This window comes from Grus americana, chromosome 2 (assembly GCF_028858705.1).
Source record: "Grus americana isolate bGruAme1 chromosome 2, bGruAme1.mat, whole genome shotgun sequence".
NCBI classification, from domain to species: Eukaryota; Metazoa; Chordata; class Aves; order Gruiformes; family Gruidae; genus Grus; species Grus americana.
The window spans coordinates 129968353-129984696 of NC_072853.1; the positions used below are offsets into that span (position 1 = coordinate 129968353).

Consider the following 16344-nt stretch of genomic DNA (forward strand, 5'->3'; position numbering starts at 1 on the left):
ACTAATCCCATTCAGCCTGTCCTCAGCACAGAAGAAGATTGGATATCATTACTGCTTACTTATGCAAGGTAGCCTGCTAATAGAAAAGGGATTAAAATATTCTCTTGATCCTACATAATGAGGGTGTTCATTGGCACAAAGTTTAAACTCAAATCTTGAGTTCATTGGGTTGTCAGTTGAGTTCATTGTCTTGAAAGACAAAAATATTGGTAATGAAAAAGTCTGGAAAAAACCCAGAATTGTTGCCCTTTGCGTTCCACTGGATTCATGAGCGTGCAGAAACTGGATACTCTTTGAGTACCAAATGGCAGTGTGGTGCCGGGAAAAAAGCAAACTAGCAGGATGACACTGCCAGTGTAAACTACCAGAAACAAAATGGTTTTGATTGTTTGTTTTAGTCCAGATTTTAATATAATCAATCTCTTAAAAACACTGCTTTTTCACACGTGTCTGAATGCAGCATATAATGCACTTATTATTAAAACTTCCCATTTTGTTTTTTCCTGCTCTTACAATATGGTTTGTGTTCGAAGCAGGGTCTTCCGGCTAAAAACCCCAAAGCTGCAGCTCTTCACCGAATTGCATTTGTTCAGGAGACCTTCTAACGCTGTTGTTTGTTTACCAGGCGAGGCAGGCGCCGGCAGCGATGCTGCAGGCAGCGATGCTGGGCTGCCGGGCCCTGCGCAGCATCCCCCTGCCCTCCCAGGTACGGCTGCTGCAGCCACGGCGGATCTTTCTGTGCCTGCAGCGTTACACTCCGGCTGCCCAACCACCCCCCCGCGGGTTTTTTCCATGCGTGGCATCTCCATTCACTGCCATTGTCCATCCACCGAGTGGCACTGTTGTGTAGAGAGAAAAAAAGCAGCTTCGCTTCATCGCTCCTTGACTGTGCTGTGTGTGGCCCTTCGGTTACGTTCGCTGTACGCCAGCATCCGTCTTTGTTAAAAATGTGTGTTTGCCTTGTCCTCTGTAGTCCATTTCACAATTTGTCATGTGGGGCGATTCGACCATCAACGCCTCTTTTAGTCGCATTACTTCCCTGTTGTTAAATTTGAGGCAAGTATTTTGAGCTGAATGTCTACTTTAATGCGCTTGGCTAAAGAGGAACTTACCTGCCTCGGCCTGAAAAAATAAGCATGGGGATTTGTGTGATGAGATGGTTTGAATAAGTTTGAAAAGTGCTGGAAGCCTTTGTTCCAATTTCAGTGTAGGAGAAAAAGGGAAACTAATTTATCTGAAGTTTAAAAGTTTTATAAAACTCATACCATGCTTTTTGCAAATTTTAATACTCTACATCCTGACTATGGCAAATACAGTGTAATAGATGAGCAGATCTGAATGGTTTTGAATTATAGATCGTGCCTTACTTCTGTTCTGCTTGGTATCTTTGTCCTTGCTCTCTTTATAACTATGAAAGCTATTCTTTTCCTCTGTAGGGGCCAGACAGAATGAGCCATCAGTTTTCTAAGCCTTTTGTGCTTCTTCCTCTGATTTTTCGTATGTTTTAGTAGAGACCTCCAAAGTTCATGGTTATCTGCCCTATAACTTAACTTAAACTTAGTAAGACCTGCAGCTTGCTTTTCTTTCATTGTAAGTCTTCTCCACTCCTCTCATCATCATCTTTCACTTTATTATAAATCCTTATTATCGATCACGTTACATTTCAACTTTCCATCTTCCATCATGTCTCCACCGTCTGCCCTGCCAGCAATACCAACAGTTGAGTCGTTTCTCCCACCACCTCATCTGTGTATTTTCCAAACGGTTTTGAGACAGCGCATTTGTAACCCTGCCCCAACAATCATTAGCAACAGGCAAGTAGTGAGCCAGTTAGAAGCCAGTGTATGGAGGTAACGATGCTCCTTCGCACCTCGGTAGGGACATGTATTTTTAGTCCACAGTATCTTGTGCATCATTACTGTGAACTGTTGATGCATTTTAGTGTGCATATATGTATTTTTGAGACATCCTACACGGTAATGTGTTCTGACTACTGCTTACATCAGGGATCCTTAGCTATTTGTTCTGTGTGCCTCATAAGCATTTATTTGATTTCCATGCTTGGGGCTTCTTCAGCCTGGTTCATATAGGCTTTAGGACCTTCTGGTATACGCTTAGATGGTCAGAGATTAGAATTCTCTAATCTCCTTTTAAGAAGGCATGATGTATTTATCTGAGATTGATAGAATGAGCAGAGGAAAATGAGAGTTTTGGTTCAGTGATGTTCTCAGGTTGCTGATTAAGCTGCTAAAGAAGAAGAGTTTGTTTAGTTATTAACTGTAGTTTATTGCATCACTTCATACATTTTGATTGATACATGGAGGGTAAGGCTTCTTTTTTCCTGAGGAATAATCCAAAATTAGAAACACTCTCAAATGACCTTCTTGTTAAGCTGTTGAGTGAGGAGAACATACCACGCTGCTTATTAAGAAAGATGCAGAATCAGTGCAACACAGGACAGGGAAGATACAAATGGCATTTTGTGTAATCCTCCTGAGAGCCTGAAATCTCTGCATTGGTGCTACAGTGTTTTTTCCAAAGTTACGTGAGGGTTGTTAACACCTCAGAAATCAGTGCACACATGATACATCTGAAAGGCTTCAAAAGCATCGTGGTGACTTCCGTTAACTGTTCTTGCAGCAGCTTCACTAAACTTCTGTGTTGTGAAAATGATAGGTGGCTTTTTTGCTACATTAAGGAAACCATGTATGATTGGTGTGACTTGTCTTTCAGCTTTCTTCCTATTTACAGTTGTAAAACTGATGACTCCTCTGGAAATTGGAAAAACCTATTACAATCCAAGAACTCTGCTTTATGACTTGCAACACGCTGTAATTATTCATAAGTGCTATTCTTTCTGTCTTGCTTAATTCTTAATCACATCACCAAATAATCCATGTCACAGTGCTGTTCACAGGGTTGGAATCAGAATAAAAATTTAGGGTTTCCTGATGGTATTTTTCTCAGATGTGCTTATTCATGCAGAAGGATCAGATGCATCCTAAGATTTCTTCTTACCTGAGCATAAAACATACAGAAATAGTATTTTTATCACTTCTGTTTTACTGCATCTCTATCTTAGTTCCATTGTATCTCGTATTGTTCATATTTTTCATCTTCATTATAATTTATAATCCATAAGAACCAGGTTAGTCAAGCTCTTGGTGTTATTTGAGCAAATTCCCTTTTAGGATAGTTGTATTGTTCTGTCCACAAAATCCCAGCTAAGCTTATTTCTTTTCTTGTTCAGTTATGCTAGTTGCATATTCCATTCCTCTGAACTATGATCCATCTTTTGAGGTGTAGCTGTTTAGTAAGCAAAGCAGTGGCCATAAGGATATTTCTCTGTCTTTCTAATTTCCTATTATATTTTGGACTTTTTTCCCTTAGAGCTGAAAGAATATAGAAAAAAAACCCTTACAATCATTTTTCTATCATTTTACCAAGCTGTATTATTTCATGTGCATAGGTTCCTCAAATATATTTGAAGTGTCTCTCTCTCAATGTTATCTATGAAATTTCACCACATGATCTGCTTATTTGCAGGTGAAGTGGTTTAAGCACAGGCCATACAGTGGAGGAGTATGTGAGAAACATACATTGCTCCTTGTTTAACTTTTTTTTTTAATCTTGATCCTATGCGGAAGATATTTTCTTATTACTAGGATGGGAAAGAGAGCCCATTGACTCTGATATATACATAATAAAATATTTTTTCATTGTACTTTGTCCACCAAATAGATTTTTTTATGTTTAGCATTTATATTGGCTGCTGTGGCTTGGCCGTGTGAATTTCTTTTGGAAATGCTTCATTTGCTAAATATGTAATTTCATCTGTTCCATAACTATTTTAAGTTTTACTTACTGTAAAACCAAACTTCCATTGTAAATTGCCACTATGAAACGCATGAAAAATCTCCTTCTTACATAAAGGCAACTGTAAGGATAATGGTGTTGCCAAGTGACATGATTTTATCCTAAAATTAGAAATCTTCGAAAAACTTGCAAGTGACTGAATTATTTCTGCTGTTTGGTGTGCAGTGTTTTCTCCTTTTCCTTCTTTAGAATTATTTACAGAATTGGAAATTCATGTTCACCTGATTAGTGCATATCCCATTTCTTTATAAAATGTGAAGGCAAAAGTTAAGTCAGATCTACAGCCTCCGTCTCTTGCACTTTAAAGAAGCTGTTCAGACTAAGTGGTAGGTAGTGAGTGACTAGAGGAAGGCTGGGAAGAAATGGAAAAATGCGTTTGAATGAAGTTGGTGATAAGGAAAGAATATATAAAGGAAAAAGTTGGAATAAGGAAGTTGCAGAAGGAGAAGAGGCAATGTGGAGGGGTCTGAAGAAGAGGAGGAGGCAGACAGAGGAAGGACTATGAGAAGCAGGACATAAAATGTGGGAGGGTCATAGGAGAGAAGAGCAAAATCAGGCAGGAGAGAATGAAGGAGAAGGTGGGAAGCAGTTTATATGCCAATTTTCTTCCAGAAAACATTGAGAATATTAAACTCACATCCTTTCTTGAGTTTTGTCCTTTTTGGTCTGTTTTGTCACATGTGATGTTTTATTCTTTGCTTGTTCAATCTCTTTGCATTTAACAGTCTTCTTGCAGAGGACATTTTCAATAGATCTGCATTTATTCCTTTAAGAAAATGTGAATTGCTGGTTTCATGCAGCTGCGGCTGTGCACTATATACTGCGTAGGTCAAACACCGCGGAGAACTTGGCTCGGGCTTTGTCTCCACCCGGCAGGTGGCCAAGCACGGCACCGCTGACTTCCACACCACTTCGAGGACAGTTACCATTCCACATCTTAAATGACTGAATTAAATTAAGACGTTTCTATATCAGTAGGTTTTGGTAGTTGTTTCCTTTTGTTTAAAATGTTTGGTCTCAACAGAGCTGGTCTCCTTGTCTATCTAAATCTGAATTTCTTTCTGTGTTTTCTACAGCCTTTTCTGCCTCTGTTTTCTTTCATTTCTTTGTCTTTTAGTTTTCTTTCATTTCTCTAGAAACCTGTATCATGGGGGAAGACTGCAGTGCATAATGAAAGAGAGACTAACCCATTCTGGAAAATGAGTTAGTTTTGTATTTTCAGAGTTGGTAGTGTGTCCACAACGACAAAACACTGAATGCATTGTCAGGTCTGTGCAATAATATGTGGCATGTCTGGGAGTATAACTGGCATAGAGGGTGGGAGCAGCTCAGAGCAAAGAAGGGTGAACCACTGGCATCTGCAAGGGAGGTGGTTTCAAATTCAGTCACAGCCTGGCAAAGGAGATGCAGCTGCACCTGTGACATCTGAGTGATTTAGTTTCAGAGGATCGTTCTTGATGCTATAGGTGGTAGCATGAAAAGCACATCAAAAACAAAGGAAAGGAACAAGAACATAAACAGAGTCATCAGAATAGCCGACAAAACAAGAAAAAGGAAGAATTCCAGAACTTCAATTTTATGTGGTATTTTACTTTTCAGAATGGAAAATTCTAGAATTGCATCGTTCACACTGGGTTGACTTCCTCATAAACCTAACTGAAAGGTTTTTTTAAAACTAGCAACTGTCCTAATGCAACATTTTCTTAATGAAAGTTAATGAAATCTGACATATTAATTGTTTTTTCTTCTGGAGCTATTCAAAACAAAAATTCAAGTTAATTATTTCAACACTTTGTGGGCCTCAACTGAAACAAATGGTCCTTATCAAAGACTGCCTGGCTGCATACCGTGTCATGGTGAAACAGCCCAGGCTTCTACCTAGATGTCTTCGCTAAGACAGTGGGCAAAACTACATTCTTTTGGAAAGCTGCATGAAATATCAATAAGTAAATACTGAGTAGACTTCATCGAAATGTCTGTTAGGTGGAGATGGCCTTAAAATGTGAAGCATGAGAACTTACATTCTTTCCCAAACATAGGTCTTCCTGTTTTAAGTCTACATATTGTCATCTAGATGTTCAATGTCCAACTCATTCTTGGAATCTGACATTCTTGTTCTTAGCTTTCTTTGCCAAGTTTTATAGTTTATTTGTTGAGAGAAAAAGGATTTCCTTTGCAGTGTTGATGACATCAGATTTTTTGTTGTTGTTATGAGATGGTATTTTTGCTCATTATGCCATACAGGGAAGAGAAAGTCTTCCATCTATGGATATAATAAGAGTATGTATGCTGAGATGGTATTTATATGTGTGTGTATATATATATATAGTTTAGCATATATATATATACTATATATATAGTGTTTGTGTATATATCTATATATACACTAGATTTTGTATTGTTCATACAAAAATTAAGTTCCATGTATGTTGGAATAGTCCTTCAATCTCACAGTGCATGCTGACACACTTCAACATTTCATTCTGTGTTGAACTATTTGTGAATCTCAGTGAATGTCAATTAAGACAAGGAAATATTTACAGGGAAAAGAAACTGCCCATTGATTAATTCTTTTGTTACTTTATATTTGCTTTACAGGCCAAAGTTCAAAAAACATCAGCTCATCCCCAAGCATAGAGAGCTTGTCTGGAGGACGTGAATTTACAGGATCTCCACCATTGTCTGCGTCAAAAAAGGATTCCTTTTTCAGTACAATCTCCCGCTCCCGTTCCCAAAGCAAAACTATGAGCAGAAAAGAATCGGTAAGTTCTTTAACTTTTTAAGCTATTTTGATGTCACACTGCATTACTTGTTAGAGCCAATCATTTCTCCCATTCATTAAGCACTTGCAGTTGAAAATGTTTCCCTAAGCATACGTTAATGGCAAAAGCAGAAATAAGCTATTTCAACGGTTTTTGTTGAGTTACATCTCCATTGTGGCTTCCATCCCATAATCCCACCTGAAACGAAACAGTGACAGAGCCTGTTGCCTCTGAGAAAGAGAAGTCCTGTAAGTTTATTTGCTCTGTTAGACTTTTGGTGTAGTCTTGAAGTTAATAAACATTTCAGTGGGGAGCACAAATGCTCAGCAGATCCAAACATGTCCATCTGTTGTCCCTGAAGTTCCTTAATACATCAGAGGTTTCCCAGTGTCTGTAGCATCTGTAGACTGCAGTCACGGTTCTATTTCTTGCAGAGCCCTGACCTGCCATTTGGCCACAAGATACTATTATTTAAACAGATTGGTTTCATCTAAGAAAATTGGCTCTTGTCATGGCTGTGTTCCAGAGAAATTCTCATCCCCTCAGAGATATTTTAGGATCACTACTTTGGTAAACCTCATATGCCGTGGAGCAGGAGGATTCTTCTTTATTTTATATACACATTTCCCATTGTCTTTCTGCTAGTTAGTAACCAGCTACATAGTAAATAGGAAAAGTTGTATTTTTTGGTAAGGTGAAGGCATAGTGGGTTTCTCCATTCCATTTTCACAAATGTATGTTCATAAAACTTCAATAAACAGGAATTGCAATAGCAATATTTCTGTATTACAGCATTCTTCAAGTGTTCGGAGGTAAATAGCGTGCAGAAGTTTAATCTGAACATATCAGCATTTTTGTCTTTAAACAGCGGAATCTTTGTTAAGCCACATCATATTTTAAATTTGATATTTAGAATGTTCTAATGAAATGCACAACTTTGTTCAGGTTTTGTTCACTGAAAGAGAAAGTTTAATTCTTGTTCCACATGCTTTAATGTTGCCTAAGGAAAAGCTGTGTTTTGTGGTTAGTCAACAAGGAACTATAATTTTGGTTTGTGTCCATTTAAGACATTTTGAATTGAATTTAAAACTAAAACAACAACTAAGTATCTCTCTACTTGTCCTCATGAGTTGAAGAAAAATAAAGATACCAGTATTGAATTTTTCTTTTTATGTGGTTTAACAAGATCTAAATCCAGCTTTCGTTTGCAACTATTGTTCAGACCAGAACTTGGGGGTTTTGCACTAGTAGAGTTTAAGACTAATTCCTCCGTAGTTCTTAATAGGAGACATAGAAGACTTTTCCATTATAATATTCATACTTAATTAGAATCCATTAACAATTAACATGTTTTTCAGGTAAATAATTTCCCAAATTTGTGATATTTTATTAATTTTTTTTTCAAGGATTTTGGACAAAAAAGTATTCATTGGAACGGATTTGTAGTCCTTACGATAATTTTCAGTAGATTGATAATCGCAATAAACTGAGCAGAGCATATATTTTCAAAAGAATTCTTTGAACTGTGATATATACTTTATATTGTAGCATTTTATGATTAAACAGTTAGAAAAGGCTTTAGGCTACCAAAATCTATTTCCGTATGTTCAATTTTTGACTGACCTTTAATATAGGGAAAAGGAATTTGTAGCAGCTCCAAGAGGAAAAGGTTTGTTTAAATCTGTTCTCTGTTTCTCAAGACGATGTTTGGTTTTTGTTTTCCTGTAAATTTCATGATACCTGATTTTCCATGTAGAGAAGAAAACCCCAAAGAGTTCACCGTGAGGTCCCAAAATAGCTGTGTCAGAATACTCCAGTCTCATAGTTGCTTCATTTACAGCCGTTTTCAGGAAGCAAAAGACAACTTGAAAAGAATAGGTTCACATCTTTGTTTTATTTATAAAACTGAACTAGTTTACGTGTTTACATTTATCTCTAATAATTATATAGATTATGTTGTTAAGTATTGGGGAAATTACCTTTGTCGGAACACGGCCATGCATCAATCACTTTATAAAAAGATGCTTTTAAAATCAGTCATTCTTGGTGTAACAGATGAAAGATAATCCATTTCCCCTTCATCTTTGTAATTCTAATTAATGGCCTTCCCAAGCAAAGTGGAAATGGAATACATACATAAAAATACGTCCTTCAATATGGAATAAAAAAAGACCAGAGGACATTGCTATAACATTGCCATGGGATGAACAGGAATGTCATCATCACGGGTTGCACCTGGAGTGCTGTGTCCAGTGCTGGGCTCCCCAGTTGAAGAAGGACAAGGAACTACTGCAGAGAGTCCAGTGGAGGGCTACGAGGATGATGAGGGGACTGGAACATCTCTTTTATGAGGGAAGGCTGAGAGAGCTGGGTCTGTTTAGCCTGGAGAGGAGAAGACGGAGGGGATCTCACCAATGCTTATAAATATCTAAAGGGTGGGTGTCAAGAGGATGGGGCCAGACTCTTCTCAGTGGTGCCCAGTGGCAGGACAAGGGGCAATGGGCACAAACTGGAACACAGGAAGTTCCATCTCAACATGAGGAAAAACTTCTTCACTGTGAGGGTGACAGAGCACTGGAACAGGCTGCTCAGAGGGGTTGTGGAGTCTCCTTCTCTGGAGATCTTCAAAACCCACCTGGATGCCATCCTGTGCAACCTGCTCTAGGTGATCCTGCTCTAGCAGGGGGGTTGGACTAGATGATCTCCAGAGGTCCCTTCCGAACCCTACCAATCTGTGAATCTGTAAATTTGTGAATATAAACATTTTTAAAACTCATTAAAAAAATGCAGGAGAAAGATGGTTTTGACTGAAAAGAAAGTTTCAATTTGGAGAAACTGTATATTTTAAAAAGTAAATTTCTGCATAAAAGGTTGCAAGTTAAGAAAAATCAAATCATCCATTTAGAAAATATGTAAGTTAAAAAAGTCCCAAGAAGTTAACATTTCTAACGAAAATCTAGAGAAGTTTATTTTATTTACTAAAATAATTTACAAACATGGTCAATCACAATCTTCATTTCTTACCAAAAAAATCCTGAACAAAAGTGTCATGCATCACGTTGGTTTTGATTGCACAGACTTTTTAATTAAATCAAATTTGACAACATATGCTATTGTCCCCACAAGCAGGTAGAAAGAACTGTTACTGTCTGTGATTTTACATAGCTAGTCTGACTGATTTGAAGTTAGTTATGAGTACCCCTACAGGTTAGAAAATTAATGTATGCCATTATTTTCAATTAAATAGGCATCTGCTCTTCTGATTTAGGAATCTGATTTTAAGCATACAAACTTGACAATTTTGCTCAAGTAGAAGTGGCATACAAAAATCAAAGAGATAACAAAATAAGCACTAGACAACCACACAAAAAAAATCATGCTTGCAAAAATTTCTTTGAAGAAGAACATGCCTTTTGTGCGTGGTACACATCTTGGAGAATTTTTTTACTCCCGTATATCTTTTCCCTGACTATTATTTTTAAAACCTCTTTAAAAGGTTTTAAGCAAAATACTTGTCAGTCCATACTTACCAGTGCCAAACATTTATTTGGTAATACAAATGCTATGATGAATTGTCCTTTTTTAGTTAAGCGTCGTAACATGTGCCCAGAATAAGTTAGCATCTGTGTACAACAGCCAATTCCTTGATCAGTATGTTGGATTTCTTAGGCGTAAAGTCAAAGACATGATGATTGTTCTCAGTGCTATTAAGTTAATGAACTTCAGTGCCTCAACGTTTAACTGCAATTAATAATGGAAGACGTTTATCTTCCTTATTCTGATGTGATAGCCCAATTCAGACACCTGAAAAAAAAGCAATTTATTTTGTACTTCAGTACTTGTCTAATTTCAGGGATAGATGAAAAGAATATTAAATCTGAGATGCTGCCAGGTCGTGTGAACAGAGTTCATAGAAAAACCTCTGAGATCTTTTGGAAGTGTGATTCTTTTCTCCTTTGCCTACCTCAGGCTCCCCCAACATGCTGTGACACAAATGAAAGAGCTGAAAACAGCACAAGGCAAAATAAGCTGCCTTTCAAAGTTTTTTATTAGAAATACTTGCAAGTTTCGTATAATTTAGTAAAGCAACAGCTGTATGCATGAGTGGCAGCTTTGAATCCTAATGCTCTTTATCTTTTTTGGAGTGATTCATTTCAGGGAAAAGAAACTGTACTGTGATAAAAACAGGAAGTTAATTGCTTAGAAAAAAAGACGAATAAATACCCAAGTGGCTCTGCAGTGCTTTTTCTGTCATATTATGAGCAATAAACATGTATACAGAACAGATCTGTGGGGCCATTTGGAAGATTTTAAAAATGTCAGTGTAAACTCTTGTCTTTCTCTGGTGAAAGAGATTCAGATACGTGCAGCTGAATTATACTTGCCAGTAACTACTGCACAGAAGCAAATTAGGATGATATCATTTGAGAGAAGGCAGTAAGAACTTTTAAAATTATTGGGCAGCCCTTTAAAACTGTCAGGGAGAATTTAATAAACAGCAAAATCATGAATGAATGAGACGATCACAACATTTACAAAAGGATCAAAGTGACTTAGGAGCCGAGAAAAGTGATCGTTCACAGCAATCACGTTACCAGCAACAGGGCAGGTACAGAAACTTGCTCTGTGCATCCTCCTTCCACACATTAATCACAAAGTTCATGTTTTAGCATCCCAGTGGCAAAGGAAAATACATCTGAGGATCCACGTTGGCAGTCTGAGCTGCCCTTTTTTTCCTTTTCAGTGGAAATCTCATCCCTTCATCCTGCTCCTTTAGATAACACCACAAAATTACTGTCCATTTCTGTGAAGAGCTGAGAGACCTGTAGTGAACTCTCAACAAAAAAATGGGCATGGATGAGAAACATCTCTCTAAATCAAACTATTCTTTTGGTTGGGTTTGTTTGTTTTTTTGAGCGGAAAGGGTTTCTGTGTCTGGGAGATTTTTTTCCCACTGAAATAAATGTGGTAGGTATGTGTTTAGAAGCTTGATTCTTATTTTTGGCTGCGTTTGGTTAAATCAAATCATTCCCTATAAAAACAACAAAACTTGTACTTCTGCTCTTTTAACAATGTAGTATAAATGGGGTATATTTACAGTCCCTTCATAATCACTATACTTAAGTTTTACCCTCCTTAAAGTCTGAACAATGTAATCAGAGATTCTAAAAACCCTAAATAATAAGATCCTGCTCTGGTCTGCATCCTCAGTCATGTTCGGAATCATATCAAAGGCCAAATACATCCAGCCTGAACAGAGAAGGGGTTAGTGAAACTTCTTTGCAACTAATGCTTAAAAAAAATCTGAGTATGAGTTTAACAAAGGGGGACAGCCCTTCATAAAGGACTGCATGTATGTTCAACTGTGTGTATATTAAATTGCTTATTCAGGCAGCAAAATTAAGAAGCATAATTACATAAGCACATCACACCTAATCAACCATTTCAATAACATTCAGCCAAATACTTTAGTAATATAATATTGAAGTATGGAGCATGAACTTTATTGATTGCAGAATATCTATATATTATTCATGCCATATCCATACTTACCACATTGTTTCAGAGAGCTCAAAAATTGTAAAATGGTGGGGGTTTTTCCCCTGCTCACATTTCTCTTACATTTGCCACGGTGGGCTTATGCAGTCTTAAAGGCCAGCTACGTGTGTACCAGATAGGCAGAAAGTCCGTCAGATGCGATACTGAAACACAGTGGAGGAAATGGGATTCTCTTTTGCATATGTGTTTATTTATAGCTATTTCCAAAATACTTACAGTTGTACCATCTAACATAATAGCTCAGTTTTATTATTTGTGAAGAAATACTCCAATATGATTAAGTCAACAATGTCAACAGCAGCACTGAGAGAAACCTTTTATCAGCATTTCTGTTCAAAGGCGTAATTTCTGCTTCCCTACAGCTCTTTCTGTTCATATCTATTCCCTGACCGAGTGCACTACCCCCGATTTTCTCAGTCGTTCAGTGCCCACCCATCCACAATCAGTTATGCAAAATATTTTGCATTCAAATCTTCCAGCTTTTCATGGGTTTTGCTTTTAAGCTGTCGGCAGCCCCATCGGGCAGTGCCAGCAGGCGGACTTGTGCAGGCAGCAGGTAGATAAGTCCTGCTTGTCTTGCATCTGCTTGAAAAAGAGGTTTCTTTCCATCCCTACTTTATTTGTCTCCAGACAAGAGCTTTCTCCATTATTCATGTTTATCCTTCTCCATCTTCCTGCTAAGCAGAGATTATCTGAGCATAGGAGTGGGATATTTTTAAGAGAAAAATACACCCAGGTTAGATGAAAACAAGTCCTGCTCTTGCTCCAGTAGCACAGTTGCTGGTTTCCAGCTCTGCGACAGTGAGGCTGGTGCACCTGGAAGCTGTTCCAGTAATAGGTTCGACAGTGGGAGCTGGTTTGGAAAATGTCCGAGCCCGTGGTCCTTTGCCACCAACGTCTCCTGGCAAGGTGGGACGTGGCAGACTAAGCTGATTCCAACAGTGCGGCACTGGCAAATTGACTTTGAACCATTTAAGATGGAAATTCAACAGCAGGACCTGGTGTTTAGAAGCTGTGAACCAGAGTTTCAGCTATTTTCAAGATTTTAATTGAAATTAAATGGATCTGTCAAGGGGCTAGGGAGATCTTCTCGAGGCTCCATCTTTCACTTTCTTTCAAATATCACTATATGTAAATATTTTTAGCTTTAAGAGACAGTAAATCAAATAAATACATAATTATTCTTCAACACAACAAATCAGATATTTTGCTTCAAAATCACCTATCTTCTTAGTACAAATTATAAATAAATACTGATGATAAATAAATATTTTTTACCTTGCTGTCCTCATCAAACTAGAGGGCAAGAAAGAGGAACAGAGAGTTATTCTAGTTTGGAAGAAGAGGAGAAATAGCTGACCATGAATACTTATTTCTTATATTTCAGAAAAGCTACAGATACATAATGCAGTAAAATACACATGTATATATATTTCACCCATCTTAGAATTTAAAAAAAGTAAGAAAAACATAATTTTTCTTGCATTTAAAAAGTGTGGGTCTCCTTGAACAATGTTAACTCTGGAGTGTTAGAAATGTGAACATTGGAAGAGAGAGTTCCTGGGTCATTGGCTGTACTGAAACGGAGTTGTAACCCTTTCGGTTTTGTTGGGTTTTGTTCACTGTTTTATGGGGAGGGGTTAAGTACAGAAAGGCTGAAATTTTTATTTATTCATTTAATCCTTTACTAATAATCTGTTGGTTCTGTTTGCAAGTGCATAGCTTGGGAAAGCATTGCGTGATGCCATCCCTTTCTGTGTTGCTACTGAAGGCACACAGAGGAAATCAGGATTGTACTAATGCCCAAAAATATGTGCCTTTGCAGGTGAATGCCTTCTAGCATTTTAATTTATTGGCAAAATTTTCTTGGTCTCATCCTAGCTGAACATTTTTATCTGTATTATAAAATTCCTATCTTGTTTTTGATACTTGTTTTCAATCAGAGCCCTCCAAACTAGGTAATTTAATAATTTTTTTTCAGTGTTGGTACATAACCTGATTTAGGTTGGCTCCCAGGACTCACAAGGGATATTTTGTTGACCTTTCTTTCATCCTTCATTTTATTTTTTTATTTTTCTCAGTCCCATTCCCCCACCCCTTTCAGAGGTTTGTCACGGACATATGTTCACCGAAGACTACACAGTGGCAGTTCTGTTGCAGGTTTTAAGTAATTATTCTTCTGAATTTACTTCTTTGAGCAGAAGAGGATGCATTGTGCCCTGAAATGTTTTAACTTTGACAGCACTGCATTTTGAACCTAGACTTCTAGGATTACTTTTTACCTAGTTCATTTGTGCTTACTCTGATGTCCCCTGATGTATTTTGAGACATACAGTGCTACCAGAGAGCAAAATTGCTGTGCTGGAAAGCAACAGGTCAAAGTAACGATAAGGCAGAGGAGAAAAGAGAAAAAGAAAAGTATGCTTCCGTAGGTTTTGTATTCCCTTTATCATTCTTTAAGGTGGATAACTACACCACCATTTCCTTTATTAATCTAACCTGTTTGTGCTTTAAGGGTTCTGATGGAGGAAAGCACTGAAATGAGTACGTAACTAGCAGCAAGTGTAAAGTCCTATTTGCCACTCTGAGCAACTATGCCTACTAGCACTGCACAGTGAAATTAAGAGAGTTTAAATAAAAAAGAAAAGCAAAGACGTTCCTACTTCAGCTACCTCATACCATCCTCAGTTTGTAGAAGCAATGTGAGTTAAAATGGTGTAAAACAAAACCGTGAGCAGGAGTTAAAACAATATAAAATTAAAACATGAATCAAGTTCACTGTGTATGCAGTCCAAAGGAACATAATATATGTTTGTAGGATTTATCTGAAAATACTGTGCTTAAAATGTTTAACATTGATGAAAGTATATTCAAAATAATAAAAAACCTGGCAGTTGTGAAGAACACAGAACATGAGTAAGGTGTATTTGGAAATATATTAAGCATGGGGATATTTCAGCTAGCACAGGGACACAGAAATATTGGCAGGTAATGGTTCAGCACAGGAAATCAGTACATAACCTCTACTTCTGCAGGAATTAATACCCGAAGGCAGTATCTGAACTTACCCTCCCAGGATAATATATTAATATCTGAAATAATTCTAATTTGTGCAAGCGTTTCACAAATAGCAAAATTCTCCATGTAAAAGTGACAATATATATTCCATCCCTGACTCTGACATGCTCGGTGAACTTGCATCTAATCATTTCATAGCCCCTTCCATGGACACGAAACTTTCTCTGAACAGCTGCAAAGCAAATGCCTTATGAAAACTCTCCGAAAAATCCCAACTTTCCATTGACAACAGTTTGGTTGCTAACATGCTGAAGCCATGTCTATGAGACTGACTAATATAGCCATATTGTTTCCATGTCCTCCCCATATGTGTGCCTGTAGCCATCTGTTGTCTCTTGGCTTACACTGTTGAGTCCTTCAGAGAAGCGGGTTTGCTTTTTTTTAAATGTTTGTACGGCACCCAGCAGAGTGAGGTCTTCATCCTGATGAGGACCCATGAGTGATACAATTAAATAATTGATAAGTTAAACTAGTAAATTCAATAAATTAAAAATATGTTCTAAATTCCACTGTATGTAATTCATTATTCAAAAACAGTGGTTTTCGGTTTAAATGTCAGCATATGCTGTAGATTATTCTGTAGCTGGCATAGACTGTAAAAATATTACGGTGGTGTCAACCAACATTCACTTGTCAGGGGTTCAAGATTAAAAGGTTAAATCTTGTATTTAATCGATAGATTAAAACATGAAAACTGAATAAATCCTCACAAAATGGAAACAGTAACCACTGCTTTTTACTCCAGGGAAATTTGCATAAAATGAAATGAGAAAGCAATTTATGCCATGCATCAGAATCCTGTTTGACATGTCAAATGCTACCAGTATCCAAAAGGTATACTCTGTGTATATTTTATGAATAAGCACTTAAGTACTGGTAAAAGCCTTAGCAAGTCCCTGGCTTCAAGATTTCCTTGTATCAATCTTATTTTTCCTATTATTTTCCTCTAAATGTTTTGATACTTCATCAGAATTATTTTCTAATTTGCCCTGCCAATTTGCCAAGAGCTCAGGGAATGTTTCCTTAGTGCTCTTACTATGAATACTGAAAGAATTGAAAATGTGACTGG

The 16344-nt window shown here is 37.4% G+C and overlaps 1 protein-coding gene across 6 annotated transcripts in view; it reads left to right on the forward strand.

The window, feature by feature from the left end:
• TBC1D5 (TBC1 domain family member 5) overlaps positions 1-16344 on the forward strand; it is a 322168-nt gene that overhangs the window by 272087 nt on the left and 33737 nt on the right. For 4 of the 6 annotated variants that reach the window (XM_054815645.1, XM_054815643.1, XM_054815647.1 and 1 more), the window contains 2 exons: positions 626-706; positions 6475-6638. In XM_054815645.1, coding sequence (XP_054671620.1) covers positions 626-706; positions 6475-6638 — 245 coding nt within the window. The remainder of the gene's footprint in view (positions 1-625; positions 707-6474; positions 6639-16344) is intronic. The other 2 variants (XM_054815649.1, XM_054815648.1) reach the window with 1 other exon arrangement.